The 21,438-nt window shown below is 43.8% G+C and overlaps 1 protein-coding gene across 2 annotated transcripts; it reads left to right on the top strand.

Annotated features, from left to right (window-relative positions):
- The first annotated feature begins 10,610 nt into the window (after positions 1-10,610).
- stx19 (syntaxin 19) lies at positions 10,611-20,315 on the top strand. Of its 2 annotated transcripts, XM_083777092.1 has the most exons (6): positions 10,611-10,660; positions 11,162-11,384; positions 15,709-16,018; positions 16,784-17,020; positions 18,059-18,271; positions 18,428-20,315. In XM_083777092.1, exons 3-6 carry the CDS (start codon positions 15,791-15,793, stop codon positions 18,662-18,664), a joined length of 915 nt encoding a protein of 304 aa, XP_083633218.1. In that variant the 5' UTR covers positions 10,611-10,660; positions 11,162-11,384; positions 15,709-15,790; the 3' UTR covers positions 18,665-20,315. The 2 variants fall into 2 exon arrangements, with proteins under 2 accessions (XP_083633218.1, XP_083633217.1); XM_083777091.1 differs by having other exon boundaries at positions 10,623-11,384.
- The last annotated feature ends 1,123 nt before the right edge of the window (positions 20,316-21,438 follow it).

Raw genomic sequence — 21,438 nt, 5'->3', positions numbered from 1 at the left:
CTGCTAAGCACTGCTGCTCCACCAATTATGGAACTACTTAAACCAGGTCCATGTCCAATTAACTACCTGCCCCGGAGCAGTTATCAGTGGTGGAAAGTAACTAATTACATTTACTTAAGTACTGTACTCGAGTACAATTTTGAGGTATTCGTACTTTACTTGAGTATTTCCAATTTCACATCTATTTGAAAATATTACAGTTACTGTACATTTTGATTATTACTACAAGACATACATTAAACACTTCAGTCCTATATATTCCGTTCATTTGAAAATAGCAGATCTACAAGATTGCGATGTGACACATTGTGAGATTTTAGATTACACTTTTGAAAACTTGAAATGTGACATTCTTTTTTTTTAAATAATTTTGATCCCACCATTTTGTAAACCATTTTTCACCCTGTGTCAATTATCTAATGTGATCCTGGGCTCTACACACCCTCCGCCAACCTGGGGAGAGCAACGGACTTGAACTCATGCTTCCTTCATGCCTGAGTGTCCAAGTTGCTCCTTTACACCCGACAGGGGGGAGTTTACCTGGTTGGACGTAGCGTGTGGAAGGAACACGTTATTCCAACCAGTTCCATTCCCCTCCATCAGGCGCCCCGGCTGGCCAGGGGGAGGCAGTTTAGAGATCAGGATTACTGCGTGTTTTTGTGAGGGTACCTACCCTAGGGGACACGGGGAGAACATGCAAACTCCACACAGAAAGGCCCTTTCGCCAACACCGCCTCGGGTATGGGCACTGATGACACGGAGAAGGAAACACGCCGCCAACACCCACAGCGCCCCGAGCGGGAATCGAACCCAGGACCTTCTAGCTGTTAGGCGACAGCACTTTATGCAGAAATGTGACATTCTGCATAAAGTGTATTCTCGCATGTGAAAACCCTTTTAGGTAAAAGAAAACTACATACAAACCATGTGATTACAATACATAGGAAGACATAATGTGCAGATATAGAAGGCAGTGCAGTGCTCCATGCTAAATGGGCCAGGGTCACGTCGTCTACAGTCTATATGGAGCACGGACAGCTTACCTAACGGTGTCAAGCATCAAGGTCTTTCATGAGAAATTAATAAAAACTCTCTGAGAGAGAGGGGGGGAGGGGGGATTACTAAAAAGAGCACAGATTAGGTATGGCACTCTATGTTCTCTGTGCCTTATACAGCCTAATCATAGCTGGAAAAGTAAGCTTACAAAATAATTAGCCAAGTACAAGTGCAAGCCGGTTGTGATCATGCATGCGTGTGTGCATGCATGCGTGGGCGCGTGCGTACATGGGTGTGCATGCGTGTCTGGAACAATTTGGCATTGTGAGATTTGGTGCATAGTAGATTTGGGGAAAAGGGAGGGGACCAAATAATGACCCATGGGGTATATCGGTCTAAGTTAGTGTTTAATGTTAAGAGTTTACAATTGGAGAAATAAAAGCTGGCTTGAGGTTAGGGTTAGGCTTTTGGAAGGTTAGGTATAAGTGATTAGAGTGTCTGGCCAGAGAAGGAGAGGTCAGGGCTTTGATTCCCCAGGCCTGGTCACACCAAAGACTATAAAAAAACGGATCAATGCATCCCTGCTTGGCACTTGATTTTAGTTGTGCTTGTAGATTTTCAGCACGTGACTAAGCATGAAATGACTCCTCCCTAACGCTTTAGCCTAGTTTTAATTTGTTGATGAAATTGTCAATATATTTAGTCTTATAGTTTTAGTCACCGTAAAGTCAACCGTAATGGTTGGGAGTATTATTAAAACCTAGAGGAGAGCAGCAGGGATGAGAAACAGAGAGAGAGAGAGAGCGAGAGAGAGGGAGAGAGGTCACATTCTCTCCATTCCCCCTGAGAAGCATGCTCCTTGTCCCCGTTAAAGTTGTTATTGTTCTTATAGGAATATGACTGTGCTAAGTGCCACCGAGGCCAGTCGAATGGCGGCTCTTCTACATGGAGTTCTATTGACGAAGAGCATGGCGAAGTGTGACAAAGTCCTGGACCGGAAGTTGACAGAATGCACTGGAATCAGGCAACAGCCCAGCTTTAATGATCTTAAATACCTTTAATTAAAATAGTTTTTTAGTAATAGTACAACATAAACGTTACAGAGACTTTAAAACAGTTGTCATGTTGCACACATCAGTATCACAGTGCTGTTTTCTGCCACCTCAATGGTTCTGGTTGGAATCATTTGTTCCTTCCGTGCGCAATACATCCTATCCGGGAAACTCCCCCTGTCAGGTGATAACAAGCGGCCTGCTTCCTCCTCACGCATTGAAGGAAGCATGAGCTCAGTTTGGGGCTCTCCCCACAGTACCGCCATCAGGCATATATGCACAGTATGCACTGGGGGTATTGGGAGCACAAACACAATGCCTTAGGGCAAGCAAATAGTTAGCCATACGCCTGTCTCCCCAGGTTGACAGAGAGAAAGTAGTGCTACTTTCTCACCCAGGATCACAGCTTAGGCAATCGGCACCGGGTGAAAAAATGGGTTACAAATCGTGGGATAAAAGAATTGCTGGGCTGGCGGGTCATTGTTGCGTGTCAGGCCACACTATAGTTGCTTATTTTTGTGTTATTAAACAAACAGTGACCATTAGTGTGTTTGACAGCAGACTGCATTTACAATGGAACTACTGTGGAGGCAATGTGGATAAATGCTACTGTACTGCATTGCAGTGTTTCCCCCTTTTTATGAGTCGCAGATAAATATCGCTTTGTTTTAGTTTTTTAATCCAGTCGGGTTGACCCATGAGAGTGGTGATAATGTCACACACACACACGCGCGCACACCCACCCACCCACCCACACACACACACACACACATCCACACACCCACACACACACACTCCCAGACGTACAAAATCTGTTCCCAGACGTAAAATCTGTTCCCATGCATATAACATAGTTCCCACACATAGACATGTGTTCCCAGACAAACAGCAGCACCCTTAATACTCCCATCCATGCTGTCACGATAGGTACGAATAAGGGATGAGTCAAGTAATACTGTGTCTCTTCCGCAGTCAACTCAACTTCTGTTTCGGTCTCAGAATGAGGCAGAGACCGGGCCGTCTTGGTATCATACTGTTCCCCGGTTCCATGGCTTCCTTTCTAAAGTGCCCTTGAGCAAGATGGTCAACCCCTACCCATAATTTATGTCAAGTATCATGTTCACCGCAGTACCTACATTTTTTCCACCATCGGTGCATGTGTGCGTAATGCACATTGTAAAGAAATCAGGTGGAGTATCTGGTAATATAGCTCATTATTCTAAAGCTTTTAAAATGCTTACTGTGTGCTGCCTGTAACTGCAGGGTTGGTGGAAGGGTCTAGAAAGTTGCACTCACCTCAATTAACACAGAGCACAGAGAGAGAGAGAGAGAGAGAGAGAGAGAGAGAGAGAGAGAGAGAGAGAGAGAGAGAGAGAGAGAGAGAGAGAGAGAGAGAGAGAGAGAGAGAGAGAGAGAGAGAGAGAGAGAGAGAAAGAGAGAGGGACACAGACAGACAGACAGACAGAGCTATGGTGCAAGTACCCATTTCACAAACAGAACCTTGGGACTGTTGTTTTCTGTGGCGCGTGTGCATGTGTGCGCTTGCGCAGCATGTGGGAGTTCAGCATGCCCAGAGAAACTATGCCATGTTTGTGTTTTCCCAGGAGGGTGCTAAAGAGAGAGAGAGAGAGAGAGAGAGAGAGAGAGAGAGAGAGAGAGAGAGAGAGAGTTAAGCCTGGATTCATATACTTCACCGTATACAGGGGCGTAGCGGTACGACGGGGTACAAATTGAGCCATTAGGAGTGAGAGACGTAGATGGATGCGGGAGGGGAGTGGGAGAGGGGTGGGGAGGTGTGTGGGGCTTTGGTCACCGGGGCAAGGATAATGAGGTCACTGCCACGGCCATTAAGCCAATCAGCAAGATTTATACTGAGGTGACTGAACTTGGCCCCGGCCGCTGGAATGAGCCATTTACCTAACTATACCGCTTAATGTGTCCCTTTAGCACTTAATACCACCATGCCACTTATATGCAGTCTATACCACCGCCACCTGTGTGTTAACAATCGTGTTATACTGTAAAAAGGACAATGCACCGTGTTATCTGTAAAATAAACACTGAATAGTGTTTCCTTTTTTTTAAGAATGAAGGCCTCCTCTTTGAATACTCTTGACAGAGCAACTTCTTCTTGTAGTTGACCAGGCATATCTATACATATCTATACTTCAGGAGTACTTTGTCCATGACTGAGTTCAGCTTTATTTTATCGTCATAAAGATAAGTCATCAAAGCAACCAAATGGAAGCATGAATGGCGAAAAGAGGCAGACTGATAATTATCAATGAATTCATCTTATCTAAACCCAAAAGTGCAGGTTTAACAAAAGATGGCTGAGGAAATAATCCTGAATTCTGTTCAAAAACTCGTTGAGAATGTCATGAGTTGACATTAACTTAATAGTGCAGAGCACTGTCACACTGCCTCCGGGCTTACGCAATAACTCTAAATGTCTGTCTTCTTATTTTTTTAATATTTTTCTTCTAGGCAGCAGCTCCTGGGAATGTTTTCTTTAACTTCTTCTCAGTGTGACACTTAATAAATGATGTGTCAAGCCTGGCTCCACCACCGTGTCCCTCGCCGCATATTCACAGTGCAAATTTTGACATTTTACTCGTGACCTTAAATCGACAATTTCCCCCCTCTTTTTTTAACATTTATATGCCATGCACCGGAAAGAGATAAAATCTTTCAAGAAGCCGTGAAAATGAGATGCGTTTTTCTTCAGCAAAACGGCTCCTGACATTTGTAACAGGGCAGCATTTAATGTAGGACATTTGCGGAGGTGGAGGAGAGGAGAGACATGCTAAAGCAGCTGAGGCTTAGGGCCGATTCATACTCCTATTTTAGAGCCGAATAAAAGTCGGTTCGGCTCTGTAGAGCCTACAATTTTACGTCATTTGACGGTACCGTCCTAAAGTCGGCTCTTCGGTGCTACTGAAAATTTCTGACGAGCCGAAATCATTTCGGCACTACAGCGGCGAAACAGCGCTAAAATAGGAGTATGAATCGGCCCTTAAGAGGTTCTCTTTAACCCATAACAGTCCCCCCTAAAATCTAAATTAGCTGTAAATATCAACACTAGTGCATTAGTGCACATTCAGTGACCATGGTTCAGAAGCTGTGTTCAAGTTCACTCTCACATTGGAATGTGTTTGCTGCTCAATGATGGAATACTGTTTTATTTAAGTATTAGTAGAAATATTTGTTGAGCACCAGATTCTGGGGGGAATATCATATAGAGATGATAAAACAAGTCTTCAAACTCACAACGCGTTGTGACACTATGCAATCATGAGCTTGTAGATCGGCTATTTTTGGTGGAGAGATTTGGTGATGAATTGCGTGTTTTCTATCAATTACACACTCCATATCCTCGGTACCCAGGCTTTTATTTTCATTCGTTCACATTCGGCTACACACTCCATAAAGCCTTGAATTCATGCCGATTTTGTTTTGTTTTTGTCACATTCCTATAAGCCAATCGGGAGCAATGTTTTGGGTTTTGTATGCTGTGTTATCAATAAAATTGTAGTGTTTTGCCTATTATTTGAAAACGGTTTATATTCGACATGCTTCTGTCAAGCTGAGTAGCGAGCATTGTGTATACACTGCATGCAGCGCTGTAGCAGGAACTAGCTGACAACCAGGACACGCCTGTGTGTGTTAAGCAGCCTTTTGCAGCCAGAGCCAATAATGCTGCATACGAGATTCACCTCACCAAGACATTGTACTGTGTGTGTGTGCGTGTGCGTGTGCGTGTGCGCGTGTGCGTGTGCGAGAGAGAGAGAGAGAGAGAGGGGGGGGGGGGGGGGCAGATAAAGACATGAGACTGAATGAGGCAGAGAGAGAGGGGGCGAGAGATGTCGCAAGAGAGACAAATAAGGACATGAATTGAATCTAGGCAGAGAGAGACAGAGACACGAAGAAACACAGAGACCGAGAGAGTCAGAGAGTCTGAGCATTTTTTAGCATTTTTAGGGGCTATTAGATGTCTAAAGTATAATCTAAAAGTATAGTCTAAAAGTGTTTATTTTTTAGCGGTCTAGGCTTAGATTAGACGTTGAAACAACGTAATGCCATCAGCTATACATAAACGGTCTATATATAGTGTATAGAAGCTTAAGGAACAGCTGAAATATATCTATATAGACACTGAAACAACAGCTAATCAGCAGTCACGTTTCCATTAAGCCCTGGTTTAGGAAACACCTAAAAATGCGAATAACTCAATTTGTTTGCAAAAACACTTTTGCGCTTGAAGGGGGGCTAGGTAGGCCTACTGCACCCCGGACGGACGACTGGTTCTACTACTAATAGGCTAATTATAATAATAATAAATAACAATAAACATTTTGTATAGCACCTTTCATACATAAATGCAACTCAAAGTGCTTCACAGGGCAGAACATAAAAATAACATAGGCAAGCAGTTAGAAAGATAAAACAATGGTAAAGAGCATACAAAATAAAAGCATAAAAACAAAGCACACAGCAAATCAGTCAGAACAGAGATGTTAAAAACTCAACTAAAAGCAAGAGTAAAGAGGTGAGTCTTGAGTTGAGCTTTAAAAATGTCTACAGAGGGTGCGTGTCTGAGTTGAAATGGAAGTCTATTCCAGTCTATTCCAGTCTATTCTAGAAGCAGAAGGCTGCCTCACCATATTTTTTAGGCACTTCAAGCAGGCCAGCAGTGGAGGACCTGAGGGGGCGGTTAGGAACGTATCTAGGTAGGCATTCGCGGAGGTAAGAAGTTGCAAGGCCGTTTAGGGATTTAAAAAAGAGGAAAATAATTTTAAAATCGATCCTAAAAACCACGGGGAGCCAATGTAGTGAGTATAAAACTGGAGTAATATGATTTCTCATCTTAGTTTAGTTAAAACCCTAGCAGCTGCATTTTGAACAAGTTGAAGTCTGTCCGTTGACTTCTTTGGCAGGCCCGAGAGGAGGGCATTACAGTAATCGAGACGCGGAAAAACAAAGGCGTGGACCAATGTTTTTGCATCATCTAAGGACAGATAGGCTCTAATGCTCGCTATGTTTCTTAGATGAAAGAAGGCAGTCTTGGTTGCTTGATTACTGTGAGCAACTCTCTCTTATTATTTAATAATAAGAGAGAGAGATCAACAATATGTATAGGTGACATAAGACATGGTGTGATTCACACTACTGTAGCTACAGGGCAGGCGGGCGGGCGGGCGGGCGGGCGCACGCACACACACACACACACACACACACACACACACACACACACACACAGGTGTAACTAAGTAACATGTACTCAGGTGCTGTAATTTTTAGGTATACTTTTACTTTGCTGGAATATTTCCAAATGTATACTCTCTACATCTCAGAGGCAAATTATTTTACTCTACTACAATTATGTGAAAACTTATTTTTGATTAGTAGGTGCATGCTTATAGATCGGCTATTTTACATGATGTATTTATGTATTTTTTATTTTATTATTTTGGAGAAATAGCAGGGTTTCCTGCACAATGTTGTTGGCATGGCGCTGTGCCATGCTTGAAATAAATCGCGCCATGCCAAGCTTCAAAAGGGGGATAGTGAATCATAGTGTGTGATATGACATGTCCAGTACCTCCCCAGTGCCTCCCCCAGTGCCACCCTAGTGTCTGCCCAGTGTCTGCCCAGTTTCCGCCAAGTGCCTCCCCAGTGTCTGCCCAGTGGCTCCCCAGTGTCCCCCTGAGTGCCTCCCCAGTGTCTCCCCAGTGGCTCCCCAGTGTCTCCCCAGTGCCTCCCCAGTCTCCCCAGTGCCTCCCCAGTGTCTCCCCAGTGCCTCCCCAGTGTCTTCCCAATGTCTCCCCAGTGGCTGCAGTTTCTCCCCAGTGCCTCCCCAGTGTCTGCCCATTGCCTCCCCAGCATAGGCGGAGCTTGAACTTGACGCCGGGGGGTGCGACTGCTTGGCCAACGACACCCGATTTTTTTAACCTTTATTTTATTATTTTAGCGTTTTTACAATGCCCTAAACCCTAAAAATGAGTTATTTAGGTAGTACAGCAGCTCACACACATACACACATGCACTACAGCCGTACAGCGAGTCATCATATCATGATAAGAGAGATGATTACAAACTACAGTCAGAAGCCAGAAGGTATTAAAGTTAATACCAGTGCACCCCCTGAACCCCCCCAAGCTCTGCCCATGCTCCCCAGTCTCCCCAGTGCCTCCCCAGTGTCTCCCCAGTGCCTCCCCAGTGTCTTCCCAATGCCTCCCCAGTGCCTGCCGCGCGCCAGAAGGTCCCCCCGCACCCAGCACCATGCCAGCCCAAGGCCTTTTCCTGCAGGAAACACTGAATAGCCGATCTACAAGATCACAACGTTGTGACGTGTTGTGAGCTACTTTCAGAGTGCAACACCCGAGTGCAACCATACATAAAATGACTTGTCTTTCAGTTCTACTGGATCTCTTCTCTAGTCCATCCCTAACCTTTTAGTCTAGTTTTTATTCACCAAAATGGTCAATATATTTACTCTTAAATTTGCATAGCTTATAGTTTGGATTTAGTTTTTGTCAGTGAAAAAAGGCAGTCGGCAAACATTTTTCATCATAGTTTTAGTCGACGAAATCAACACTTGTGGAGGCCCCCTGGTGCACATGGATATGGAAGTGCGATGACACGTGCAGAAACCGGTTCCTGCAGTCATGTTGTCATAACAGCATCTTATTGTCATTATAGAACTGAATCCCCACCTATTTGCACAGTCATCACACCACGTGCATTTTCCAAGCATGTTTAATTCTCAAGATCAATCCATCTGATCAATGGAACTAACATAATATCCCCCCCCCCCCCCCCCTCTCTCTTTCTCTCTGAACAACTTGTCAGCTGGAGTCACCGGGGCAGAGGGAGCGTGACAGCGGAGCCCCCTTAACCCAGAGACTTAGACGGATACATAAATAAAGTCTATAGATAAAGTCCACAGACCAGCGCATGAGTCACCAACACACGGCCGCCTTCCTCTATAATCCCCTATTGTTGTGTCCTCAACAATGGAGCACAATGCATTACCGCTGGCTCCGTTTTCATTGTGCGGTTCTGTTCCCAATTCAACCCCAGGGCCGGGCCACCGATGGAAGAAGTACTCACATTTACCTGAGTAAAAGTATCAATGACACAATGTAGAACTAATCTCTTAGAAAAAATTGAGAAAGAAGTACTCAAATTGTTCAAAAATGTGTCCAACTTTGCTACATTTTCGATGTATGAAAAGTATGAAATAAGGATAAATTGGTTAACGTTTGATTGATTGATTGAATACTATATTGTCAGAAATGTAATCAGTACAGGGTACTATCAAACAGAAATGTAATCAGTACAGGGTACAGTCAAACAGAAATGTAATCAGTACAGGGTACAGTCAAAACGTTTTTAAATAACTTAGTGCCATAGCACATACAACATTTCCCTCTGAGATATAATAGAACAAAAAGAAAATATTTAAAACTGGACAATGCTGAAGTAAAGTTAAAGTACCTCAAAGCTGTACTACACTTCACTAAAGTACACTTTTTTGGTACTTTGGTTACTTGGCACCACTGCCAGCCAGAGGACAAGCCGCCTCTCCCCAGGCTGTGGTTTACTTTATCACGTCACTGTGGCTTTCTCCACATAAACACACAACGCATGGAAACCTCAAAATGTCCAGCAAAAGGGTTATACTTTTCAGGAAGAAGAAAGTGAAGAAAAGACCATGTTCCAAATGGACCCTATAACTGTACTGTATGTGGTTATTATTTTCTCACAAACTCTTGTACAATATGGTTCAATATGGTTCAATATTTATAAAAACCCACAGACGCACTTTCACCGTCACTGTCAAAATATATATATTTTTAAATAGCAGATGTACAAGCTCACACCGTGTCACCTCGACATGGTGTGAGCTTGTAGATCTGCTATGTTGCTATTTTTGTGTGACAATGTAGTGAGTGCACCATTCCCCAAACAGTGGGTCGAAACCATTTGTGGGTCGCGTATCCATTTCCATGGGTCCCAAGTGATCCCTTTATTTGTGGTTTTCCACATTTTTGTCATTATTGTTATTAAATGTTTTTCTAAAGATTTCCACGAAACTCCACATCCTTTTTCATGAGGTACGCATGAAAAATCTAAAATAATCACAAATAATTTCACAAATAACAGTGCAAATAATCGAAATTAGCAAACAAATGTTTAAGAAGTTATAAAAATAGCAGATCTGCAACCTCGCAAATGTATTGATTTCTCTTTTGGGACTTGGGGTAAAAGGTTTGGGAACCACTATGATGAAGTAGTTGGTCGTTAATTTATAGAAGGATAAAAGAAAGTTAAAGATAAGTTGAAATAATGGAGTTATGAGGTTTCTGCCCGACAGGCAGCAAAGCACTGCTCAGCTTACAAGCAGTTCCTCGCTCATTTGCTGAGGCCTGGCTCAGCTCCCGGCTCACTGGCAGAGGCCTGGCCCACTTCACGAGGAAGGGGGAGGGGCTTCAGACTGGCTACACCAGATTTTCATCCACAAGTGTTTTTCCTTTTCTTTTCCTGAGTGCATATCCTGGTCGACTGTTATCCGGTCCTGTTAACTGATAACTCTGAAACCAAGCAAGGTTAATCTTCTCCATTGTTTTTGTTACTTTACTTTTTGTTTTCATTTTCACTTTAGTTGTGATAAAGCCGGTTTGCTAGTTAAAATTCGTTTTTTAGTTTGTTATTTTTCTGAAAAGGCTTAGTTTTAGTTTAGTTTTTTAGTAGTTTTAGTGACAAGTTTGTTCGAATTAAAGTCGAGATTCAACAAAGTCAGGAAAAAACAGCTAAGAATAGCAGATCTAAACCTCACAACGTGTCACATTGTGACAGGCAGAGAGCTTGTAGATCTGTTATTATTTATTTTTTCAATTTTGGAAGATTTTAGACAAGATGACTTAAAACCGTGGCACAGCTTGAAATAAAATCCGAAGACTCCGAAGAGTTCTTGCGGTTTGGAGTCCTCTTTAAACAGCATTGTATTATCATCGTCTGTACAGTCACGTTAACTTAAGCCGTTATTCCGTTAGTTGTCGTGTAATGACGACGATGGGCCTCTAACGACGACGACCTGTCCTTCACAGCCGATGAACGGCCGGCAGGTACGGATGGATGGAAAACCAGGAGGAGGAGGAGGAGTATGACCCGGAGTACTATGGGGGAAAGTGATGTGGTGGAGTGTGGTGGAGTTGAACATAAAACGCGTGCATGGATTTGGACCATGAGGCTGTGTCATGCTGGTCAGCTCTGCGTGGGAACATAGACCCTACAACATACTGACTGACATAGATCACTAGCAGTACCGAGGTAAGTGTCTTTGTAGAGATCAGTGCTTCTCAACCTGTGGATCAGGGTCCCCAGTGGGGTCCCCACATGATTTTGGGGCGGGTCCCCAAAGTAATTGTTAATGTCTGTACAAAAACAACAGACAGAAAAAAAAATACCATTACTGCATCAAAAGTAATCAACAAACTATACTAACTGGTCAAACATTGACCTAATTGTCAAATCATTCACGAGAAAAAGGCAAAACAAATGTGAAAATAGCAGATCTACAAGCTCACTCGCGAGGTGTGTAGATGGGCTATTTTCACTTTATAAATCTGTGGGACAAGTCAAACAAAATGTAATGACTCAACTGTTCTAAATTCTAAGTGCTTTTCAGGGTGGGGGGTCCCTAGTTCAAATATGATTGTTTTGGGGGGGTAACAGCCTGATTAACACCCGGGATTCGAACTTGGGTCCCCCGCATGAAAGTCCAATATCTTAACTACTATGGACCAGGGGAGACATTTTGACACTTTTGAGGCCTTTTGATCACATTGCTGTGACAGTCTGTGTTCGTGATTCCACTGACAACATAACAGCAGAGAATACATCGCATACAGTGGGAGACAGCCCTCCGAATGTCCACCTGCACACGCACAACACACGTGTGTCTGCACGCACGCATGCACACACAAAGGTGCCGTAGGACTGAGCTGATTTGTTGTTTGTGTTTTTCATTTAATAAGCTCTGGATGGGGGGAACCTTGGAGTACATCAGCCACTAGTTATTCTCGCTTCGCCGTTGACAGCTTTAGAGAACAATAGAAACTTTTACATTCATAAGATCTGCCCCCGAGAGACCGTAATGGTTACACCATGCAGCACACACACCCCTAAGCTGAGAAAAATATGTGCTTATATGTCAATGGCAGACGCAGAAACCTATCCGGTGGTAATTGGATCGGGTGTAGTTTGCAGTTGCTCCATTTTTCCCACCAAATTAACACATCGCTACCAATCAACACGTTCACTTCACTCAGTGCCGTGGAACCCTTAAGACAGTGGTTCCCAAACTGTGGTGCGTGCACCCCTTGTGCCTTCTAGGGGGTGCGCAACATGAAAAGGTGGTGCTATGGAATTATTTTAAATATATTAACATATGTCAATATATGGCAAGTATATGCAGAATATAGCCCATGCTGCATATATATGTCATATTCAGGTTCATATGTGCATATATGGATAAATAGGAAATATATGTGCAATTTATATTTCCATGTGGGGGGGGGGGGGGGGGGGGTGTCAGCTAGGTCAGGATGTAACAGGGGGTGTATAGCCAAAAAGGTTTGGGAACTGCTGTAAAGTTATGTTCAATCTGTCGTAATGGAATCAGATGTTTTCCTCGTGACATGCTGTATTTTAGGGGAACATAATAGACATGTTTATGTAGCGTAATGTGACATAAATGTAACAATGTAATTTAGGGGTGCCTCGGATGAAAATATTATTGACAGGAGTGACTTGAGCCAAAAGTGTTTGAGGACCACTGCTTGACTGGTGTTCAGTTGGGGGTCCGGACCGCCACCTCTTAGGGCAGTGGTCCTTTTTTCATGTCAAGGACCTCTGACATAATGTTTTTGGTTGCGGACCCCCATCTGAAAATGTTTCATGCCAGAGACCTCCAAAGATTTGAGCTAAAAATGTACGCTTCAAAAACACATGTATAGCCTATCATATTCAAAGATTTGGAAGAATGTATTTATACAAGCTCATAGCGCATGACTTTTTGTGGCATACAACATGGATTTCTTCACAGAGGAAACATTATCTCGACACAAAATGCTGGGTTCAAGTTCGGGAGAGTTTGGAAAAAGGCAATTCTCCTGAATACTGCCTTCGGGTATGGCATTTCTTTCAGCATAGTAAATGGTGCATTCATGGTCTGGAGTCGGCAAACGTTGTTTCACAGACGGGTAAAAGCCGAGCAGGGGCTCAAGCCTCCTTTGATGTCTGTGTGTGCAGTGCAAATGCCTAGCGGGCCTACAGCGGACAACTCCTCCTCGTTTTCAGTCTGATTGCAGAGAAATGCTGTTGCTATTTACACTTGAGTAGTCACAGGAATCCCAGACACTATCTCTTGTATCGCAATTGTTTCATCATGGCCGCTCTGCTCTCTCTATCTCTCTCTCTAAATACGTGTCACAGTTGATTCACAGAAAGCACATCTACATGTCACAATATCGTCGCTGGCTGGAGGAAACCTTGTATGTCCAGTACTGTTAATAACCTCTGTGTTCCAATGTAGTTATTTTACACAAGCTCTTGTTAATACTTTTTCATTGGTTTAATGTTTAGAAATCACACCCATGTGAAGTGAGGTGCACTTTACCAACACATCACATATGACATCATGCCGATGCCGAGACAAAACAAACATTAAACTGTCATTTGTCAATGGCGTTTTTAATGTTTGTCTAGACAAGACAAACATTAAACCTGTGTATAGGAGGGGCTTGCGCCCCTCAAAAACAAAACCAACTTGTTTGAAGGGAGGGCCACCCACTGTATTTATATCGGGCACATGACGTCTTACATCATCTTTTACTGCCCTAAACACATTAAAGTCCATAGACTTTGCTGCCATATGATGTAATCATCAAAAGCCATGTATTCTATTGTGGGCATGTCGTTGTAAGCATTTGATGCATCACGATGCGACGAGTTGTGAGCTTGCAAATGGGGTATTTTTGCCCGCCACCATCATATGATGAACCAGGGCAATCGTTTTATGGGGAAAAACTCATACAAACAAAGCCTGACTGAGATGACTGTTGTTGTCAGTGAAATATGGACAATAGCAGTTGTCAAGAGATTTACTTAAAAACACTTTTACCTTTGAACACAGCAGTCAAATCAGTGTGTGTGTGTGTGTGTGTGTGTGTGTGTGTGTGTGTGTGTGTGTGTGTGTGTGTGTGTGTGTCATGTGTGTATTCCCCGAGAAGGCCACAACTAGGGTTGTGATCATCTCAGATGAGCGGAGATGATTGCACGCACAGGGGGAAACACTCTGCGGTTCAAAAACAAACATGAGTTCTCGTGGGAAAGGGGGAAAAAAGCGGCAGCCTAAGTTGATTTCAACCGATGATGCATGCATGCATACAGACCTTGTGCTCATTCATCTGCTGCTGTTTTCATATAGTTAAAAATACTGTATTTTATTTTTACTTCTCCCAAGAACCCCGTGTTCCCTGGCGGAATGCGGACATGCCTCATCAGTTATGCCTGAGCCGTATTTCGGTTATGACACTGCAAACAAACTTTGATAAAGCGTTGACTCACTGCGGACACGCCAGAGTACACTGAACACTCATCTCCAGCTGTGTTTGCCTGCACTGCAACTTGATATTCCATTTGGAGACGTGTCCCTTATTGAACCGACAAGGGACATATACTTTCTTTCTTATTTTCGGGGGGAATTAATCAGTGACACACATCTTACAGTACATGTTTAAGTTTAAGTATTGAGGGTTTTAACTTTCCAATGTCTGACAATACACATGGACATGAATCAAACTCAACACTGATGACAGTGCTGTCAAACAAGTCTACAAATTCTATTTATGAAATCAATGAAAATTAATCTGCAACAACATTTTATTACACTATGTAATGGGAGAGTCCCTGCTTTATCTCTCCCTCAGCTAAGGGGTCATTGGCCTGAAAAACATTAAAGTAACATTTAAGTGGTTAAACAAAGCAACTGCCAATGGGGCTCAGGGGTAGAGTGGCCGGTATAGAGCAGCAGGATGGGAAAACCTAGCCTCGCATAGCAATACCAATATCACTGCGTGGATATTAGTCTTGTCCCTGTCAGTGTTGTTGCAATGTCTCGCCCCATATCTGCATACTGGAACCTGGTTGGTTATAGCCTGGTTCCACAGTAATCTGGTTGGCTCGTCACCACTTTGACCGTGAAGTCCTCCCACAATTGAGACGGGCCTGGGGCAATATGCATTGAAAAGGCAGATGAAGGCTGGCTTACGCAAGGCTAGGGAAAACCATGAGGTTCCCAGTTCAATCCCAGTTTGATCCCGGGCTCCCCCAGAGTTAGTGAGAAGAGTAGTGTCCTGACTCTGAACTCCTAATTTCTCCGGATGAGCAGTTTGGTCCCTTGCATGGTTTGCTCCGCCATCGGTGTATTAATGTGTGTGTGAATGGGTGAATGTACTGTAATGCACAATCTACTGTATGTACCTGTAAAGCACTTTGGATAAAAAAGCGCTATATAAATGCACCATTTACCAATAGTCTAGATTAGTAAATAATCTGATTGTATCCCTTATCGTCCCACACACCCAACCAGTTCCCTAAGGATCTAGCGTCCCGAGAAGGACACATACACAAACATTTAAGTCCCGAGAGACAACAAGCAGCTGTAGTCCGCCATGAGAGACCGTTTGGACGAGCTGCGGCAGCGGGCGCAGGAGTTCAGCGAGGCGGGGGAGAGCGAGGCCACTGCCAGCCCCTTCGACCATGACCCCGACGACCCCGTACGGGTGGGCGTGGTCACCACGCAACCGGAGGCCGTCTTGTTCGAGGAGGAGCCAGTCATTGAGAACTTCCTGTCAGAGACGCAGCGGATCCGCGATGATATCTCAGAGCTGGAGACCGAGGTACGGCACATGGCTAGGTGTCTGTTTAGGCTGGAGACCGAGGTACGGCACATGGCTAGGTGTCTGGTTAGGCTGGAGACCGAGGTACGGCACATGGCTAGGTGTCTGGTTAGGTCATGGGGGTCCTTCAAATTAAGTAAATGTTTTATAAAATCAATCGGATTATCACACGATAGCTGAAGCGTCAGTTTTTCGTCATGTTTCACTGAGCTATCTTGCTGCGATGAATAACCTAATCATTAATCAACATCACCAGTCACCAAACGATCCATATAAGTGATATAACTCTGTAAACGCTACACGTAACAAGCAACTTAGCAAGTGTATGATGACCAGGCAATGTTACAGTACAAATAGGCTACATTTGATTTTCAAAATGCTGAGTATTATAACGTCTCGTTATATGTGCCCAAAATAAACAGATCTGTAAGCTGTCGAGAGACTCGAGACACACCATTATAACCAAGTTGGCAGTTGATATAATAATATTGTCGCTCTGTTCAGGACTGTTGCACAACGGGGGGGGGGGGGGGGGGGGGGTATATGCAGAAGTAGGCAGTCCGCCATCTAGTTTATATACTCAATTGCCCCATGCAGGTCCTCAGTTCAGCCAGCAGCAGATGACTCTGATAGTGACCATGTGTATTTTAACTATACATGTCTATTGTCTAACTACAGTATTATGTCCTGCAGGTCCTTAAGTTCAGCCAGCAGCAGAAGACTCTATACATGTCTATTGTCTAACTACAGTATTATGTCCTGCAGGTCCTTAAGTTCAGCCAGCAGCAGAAGACTCTGGTGGCAACCATGCGTCGCTTCAGCGTGATGAAGAAGGAGAGCAGCGTGACGCGGGACATCAAGCTGCAGGCGGAGAGCCTCCACCGCCGTCTGGACGCTCTGGCCAAGACGGCCCAGAGCACAGAGGACACGCTGGGGCCGGCCTCGGTCAACACGCGCATCCAACGCTCGCAGCACGCAGCGCTGCACCGCCACTTTCAACAGGTACCAACAGTAACGCTAACACTAACCACGTGCATCCAATCCAATAGGATCTTCTTACACATACGGCACCCAAGCGGTGCTCATACACTGAGTTGGCGATGCCCGGGATCGAACCAATGAACTTGTGGTCCAAAGGTGAGAGCTTGACTGTTCTACCCGGACCTACAGTATACATGAACATCATAGGAACTTCATAATCCTATAGTAATTCTATTGGAATATTTGAAAATGTTCATAATCCTATAGAATTCTATTTTTTTGACTAGGGATGACACTTTCAACAAGTCTGAATGCTAAACCATGAAAGCTATTTCTGGAGCCAAAATAGCACTTATAGGCCAATTATTTGTTTACAAATATTGAGACTGCACACGCAGTCCCCAACATATCCCCACACATGTTGTTTGGGGTACCCGGGTCAACTAGGGTTTAAGTTTAAAGGACGCACAGAGAATATCCCGATACTGTATGTGACAGAAAGACATGCGAGGCATGATGACTGATACAGAAGTAGGACAGGGCAGGTATACGGATGAATAGAAATTGTTCAAACGTTCTAACAGACATGATGACAGTTGTATTTCAACAGTCACATCCTGTTATCCTCGAGTCTGATCACATTGTCAGTATTATGCTCACAGCTTATACTTTGTGTACATGTGGAGGGTGTGGGTCAAACCTTGTGCATATGATATCACAGCTTATACTTTGTGTACATGTGGAGGGTGTGGGTCAAATCTTGTGCATATGATATCACAGCTTATACTTTGTGTACATGTGGAGGGTGTGGGTCAAACCTTGTGCATATGATATCGCACATATTTCACAAATACCAACACACATGATGCCTCACAAGAACAATGGCGCTGGTTTGTTTTCTAAATCTATAGACTAGATTTATAGACGAGTTTCAAGCATTTGAGAGCATTTGACTTGTTCAGGCATTTTGAGCGTTCCAGACACCAGCCTATAGATCGGGTGTTCAGTGACATACAGTATAGGTGAAATGTCTATGTTCTGCTGTTGCGTGTTCTATAGGTGATGCGTCGCTACAACGAAGGCCTGGTGACCAAGCAGGACCGCTGTAAACACTTCATCATCAGACAGCTGGAGGTATTGGGACGTGACGTCACCGAGGACGAGGTGGACGAAATGGTGGCCACGGGAAAATGGGAGGTGTTCAACGAGAACCTCCTGAACGACGCCAGGATAACGCGCTCACAGCTGTCCGAGATCGAACAACGCCACAAAGTAAACACTGCTTTGTAGCTTCACATTGCTGGCTTCCATTGACAATGAATGGTAGACTGTATCCTGTATCTTTGCATCTGCCCGTGTGAATGCACCATAACCCTCAGTTGCCTCCCACAACTCACGCACGTCCCCCCCTCTCCCCATGCATGGCAGGAGCTGCTGAACCTGGAGAGCAACATGAAGGACCTGCGGGACCTGTTCCAGGACATCTTCATGATGGTGGAGGAGCAGGGCGCTCACATCGACCACATCCAGAGCAACGTGGAGCGCACACAGGATTACGTGCAGGTGTCGGGAGAGAAGTTCCGTCTGGCGGCGCGCTACAAGAGGAAGAACCCGCTGCGACGCCTCTGCTGCTGCTGCTGCCCCCCGTGGAGATGCTGCCTATAGAATGTGGTTCCCATGAACGTCTTTCATTTCAGGGGACCCCCTGAGCACCCCCAGTCAGGCCCGGCTTAATGCACAGGGGTTTAGGGGGTGCAGACTATAGGGCACCAAGCTAGGGGAAAGGGGGTGGTCGAAAGCGAGAAAATTACTGTCGCCAGGGTTTGCCGATATTGTGCAAAATGGTGACAGTTATTAATGAGTTAACGGTGGAAAACTATACTAAGTTATTTAAGACGTTAAGCAAGGTACGTTGATGCTTGATTAGAAGGAAATGGCCAAAACACTGTGAAAACAGAACCACGAAACAGACAAGTCTCCGGACCTGTGAAGTTGAAGACATTTTGTTTCGTGGACTGCAGATAGACTGACATAGTGCCAGTGGACAGTTTGATGGACTGCAGACAGACGAACATAATGGACAGTTTGATGGACTGTGGACAGACGGACATAGTGGACAGTTTGATGGACATGCATTTGGCACAGCTGGTGGACTATGATGGATGGGAAATTACAGTGGTGGACAAAGTACTCAACCACAGTACTAGTAAAATTAAGATAGATTATTCCTGGTCAAATAATGACTCGACTACAAGTGAAATATGAGTTAAATTACGCGAGCACTTGCTTTTAAAACTACTTGAGAAGTTAGCTATTCAAAGATAGCAGATCTACAAGCTTTTATATTTAACACAAATCTTCCCTTCCCTTGCACAAAACATGTTCTGATAGGGGGTCTACAGCCAAATACAAATGTATCATTGTCGGGGTATGTCGGCCAGCATTATGTTCGCTAAAGCAGATAAAGGCTCTGTGATTACTACTTGCAACGACTGGGGGATCGATTATAGTGGAAACAAATATCCTGTGACTAATTTAAAGGTAAGCGGAAAAACACAAATAAATAAAAGATGGTAGTGGGAGGATTATTTATGTATTTACTCTGCCATTAATTAATGGGAGGAAACATCCAAAAGTTGAAATACGGATAACCAGATATATATGGGATCTGTCCGCCAGCGACAACAAAATGTGTTGCGTGTCTCAACCAAGGACAACGGACAGAGAGAGGACACACCGCCAAGGGAGGACAAAGTAAATCAAGACTGTAAATCCCAGGCCATTTAAAAAAAAAGCCTTCTCTGAATCCGTCACTTTCATTCTGTATATAGGGTATAGGCACATGCACAGACAGTATGAATACTTGTATAGGAATGTCAAATTAAAGCTTGGTGGAGAACATTTCACATTCAGAGATTATGAGAGTCCCACCGTGTCTATCCATTTCATTATAGGAGCTTACAGTTTTAAGAAAGACCTTAATCTATTTTTTTATTCAGAAATAAGGTTCATTTGCATCTCAAAAAGATGGCCATTTGAAGCTCTGGCTTTCAGGCAGGCGGGGGGGTGCACAACTTTTCAATGTCGCTAATGACCGTCTCACACGTTTCAAGTTAAGATTTCAAGTCACAAGCGTTGAATGAAATAGCACTGCACTTATATGTACGGCGAGCTTGAATTTTCTCCTCTGACAAATTACTGCTGATATGGGATTTTGAGCTACAGTATACGTTTCTGGTAATAGCCTTTTTTCCACTCCTTTAAACCCCAGAGAATACTCACTGACTGTATTTGATAATAAAATGTTTCAATTTAAGCGCTTTGTTCTTTTCACTTTCCTCGGGTAAGGTGAAGCGTATAGGAACCAATCTGCAGCACATTATGAGAATAAATCTATTTAGTTTGCAAGAGAACATGCAAATAAAATTTGCCTCTTCTCCCTGTGTCACCTAGGGTATAGGTAGTAGGTACCCTCACAAAAACATGAAGTAATCCTGGTCTCTTTACTGCCTCCCTTTGGTCAGCAGGGTTCATAACGACTAAATTGCGATTAGAAAGGGGTAAAAAGCACAAAAAGGGAGAGAGAATAAGTGGATAAAGATCTATATAATCTCCGACAACGGAGTCGTAATAAAAGTCAAACAATGGCCGATGTATCAGCCTTTTATTTGAAATGAATGCCTGGGTTTACCCCACACCATTCCCCCCAACAAAACCCCTCCAGTGGGCAGAAGTCTCCACGCTAATAACGTCGTCTAAATTAATACATTGGCTTTTCATGACCTATAACTCTTCATCTCAGGTCCAGGACTGCATTATTCAGAAGCATTGTTCTGCCCCGCTCCTCCGCTATAGCATGCCTCTGTCTAAAAAGTTGGAAACTAAATTGAACTCTTAGTTTAGAGTATAAAATATTGTTAATCATCTGCATTACATCATTTACAAGGAGTCTCACACAATTGTAGAAGAATTGTTATTTTGAACGTTTGCAAGTTATCTCTCCTATAGTACCAACATCAATACAGCATGGAATTGTGGACGAAATCCTCCAACGACAGCAAAATATTCTTTAGTTTTGGCCTCTGCAATGCCAAATCTCATCAGATGGTGGTCTGCGGAACAAATTATGGGCCTTGGTATTAACGTAGGATGTTATAAAGTTAGAATATATGCATGGAGATAGGAGGTTTCTGTCCGACTGCGACTGTGTGATTATCTTTTGTTCGGAGCGTTTCCGCTATACGAGGATGGACAATAAATAGGCTGTGCACACAGCGCAGCCTGGAACGCTGCCACACACTCAATGAGTCCAGGGGGATTACAATAATGCTGTGGGAATGTGCAGGGAGCTCATAATCAGCTCACCTCCTCATTACACCTTAAGCACTTTATTTCCAATGTAGCAATACCGCTAGGTAGACATACTGAACTGCATTGGA

The sequence above is a fragment of the Protomyctophum parallelum genome, assembly GCF_964188405.1.
Source record: "Protomyctophum parallelum genome assembly, chromosome: 11".
Lineage (NCBI taxonomy): Eukaryota > Metazoa > Chordata > Actinopteri > Myctophiformes > Myctophidae > Protomyctophum > Protomyctophum parallelum.
This window is presented reverse-complemented; position numbering and strand designations above follow the sequence as displayed.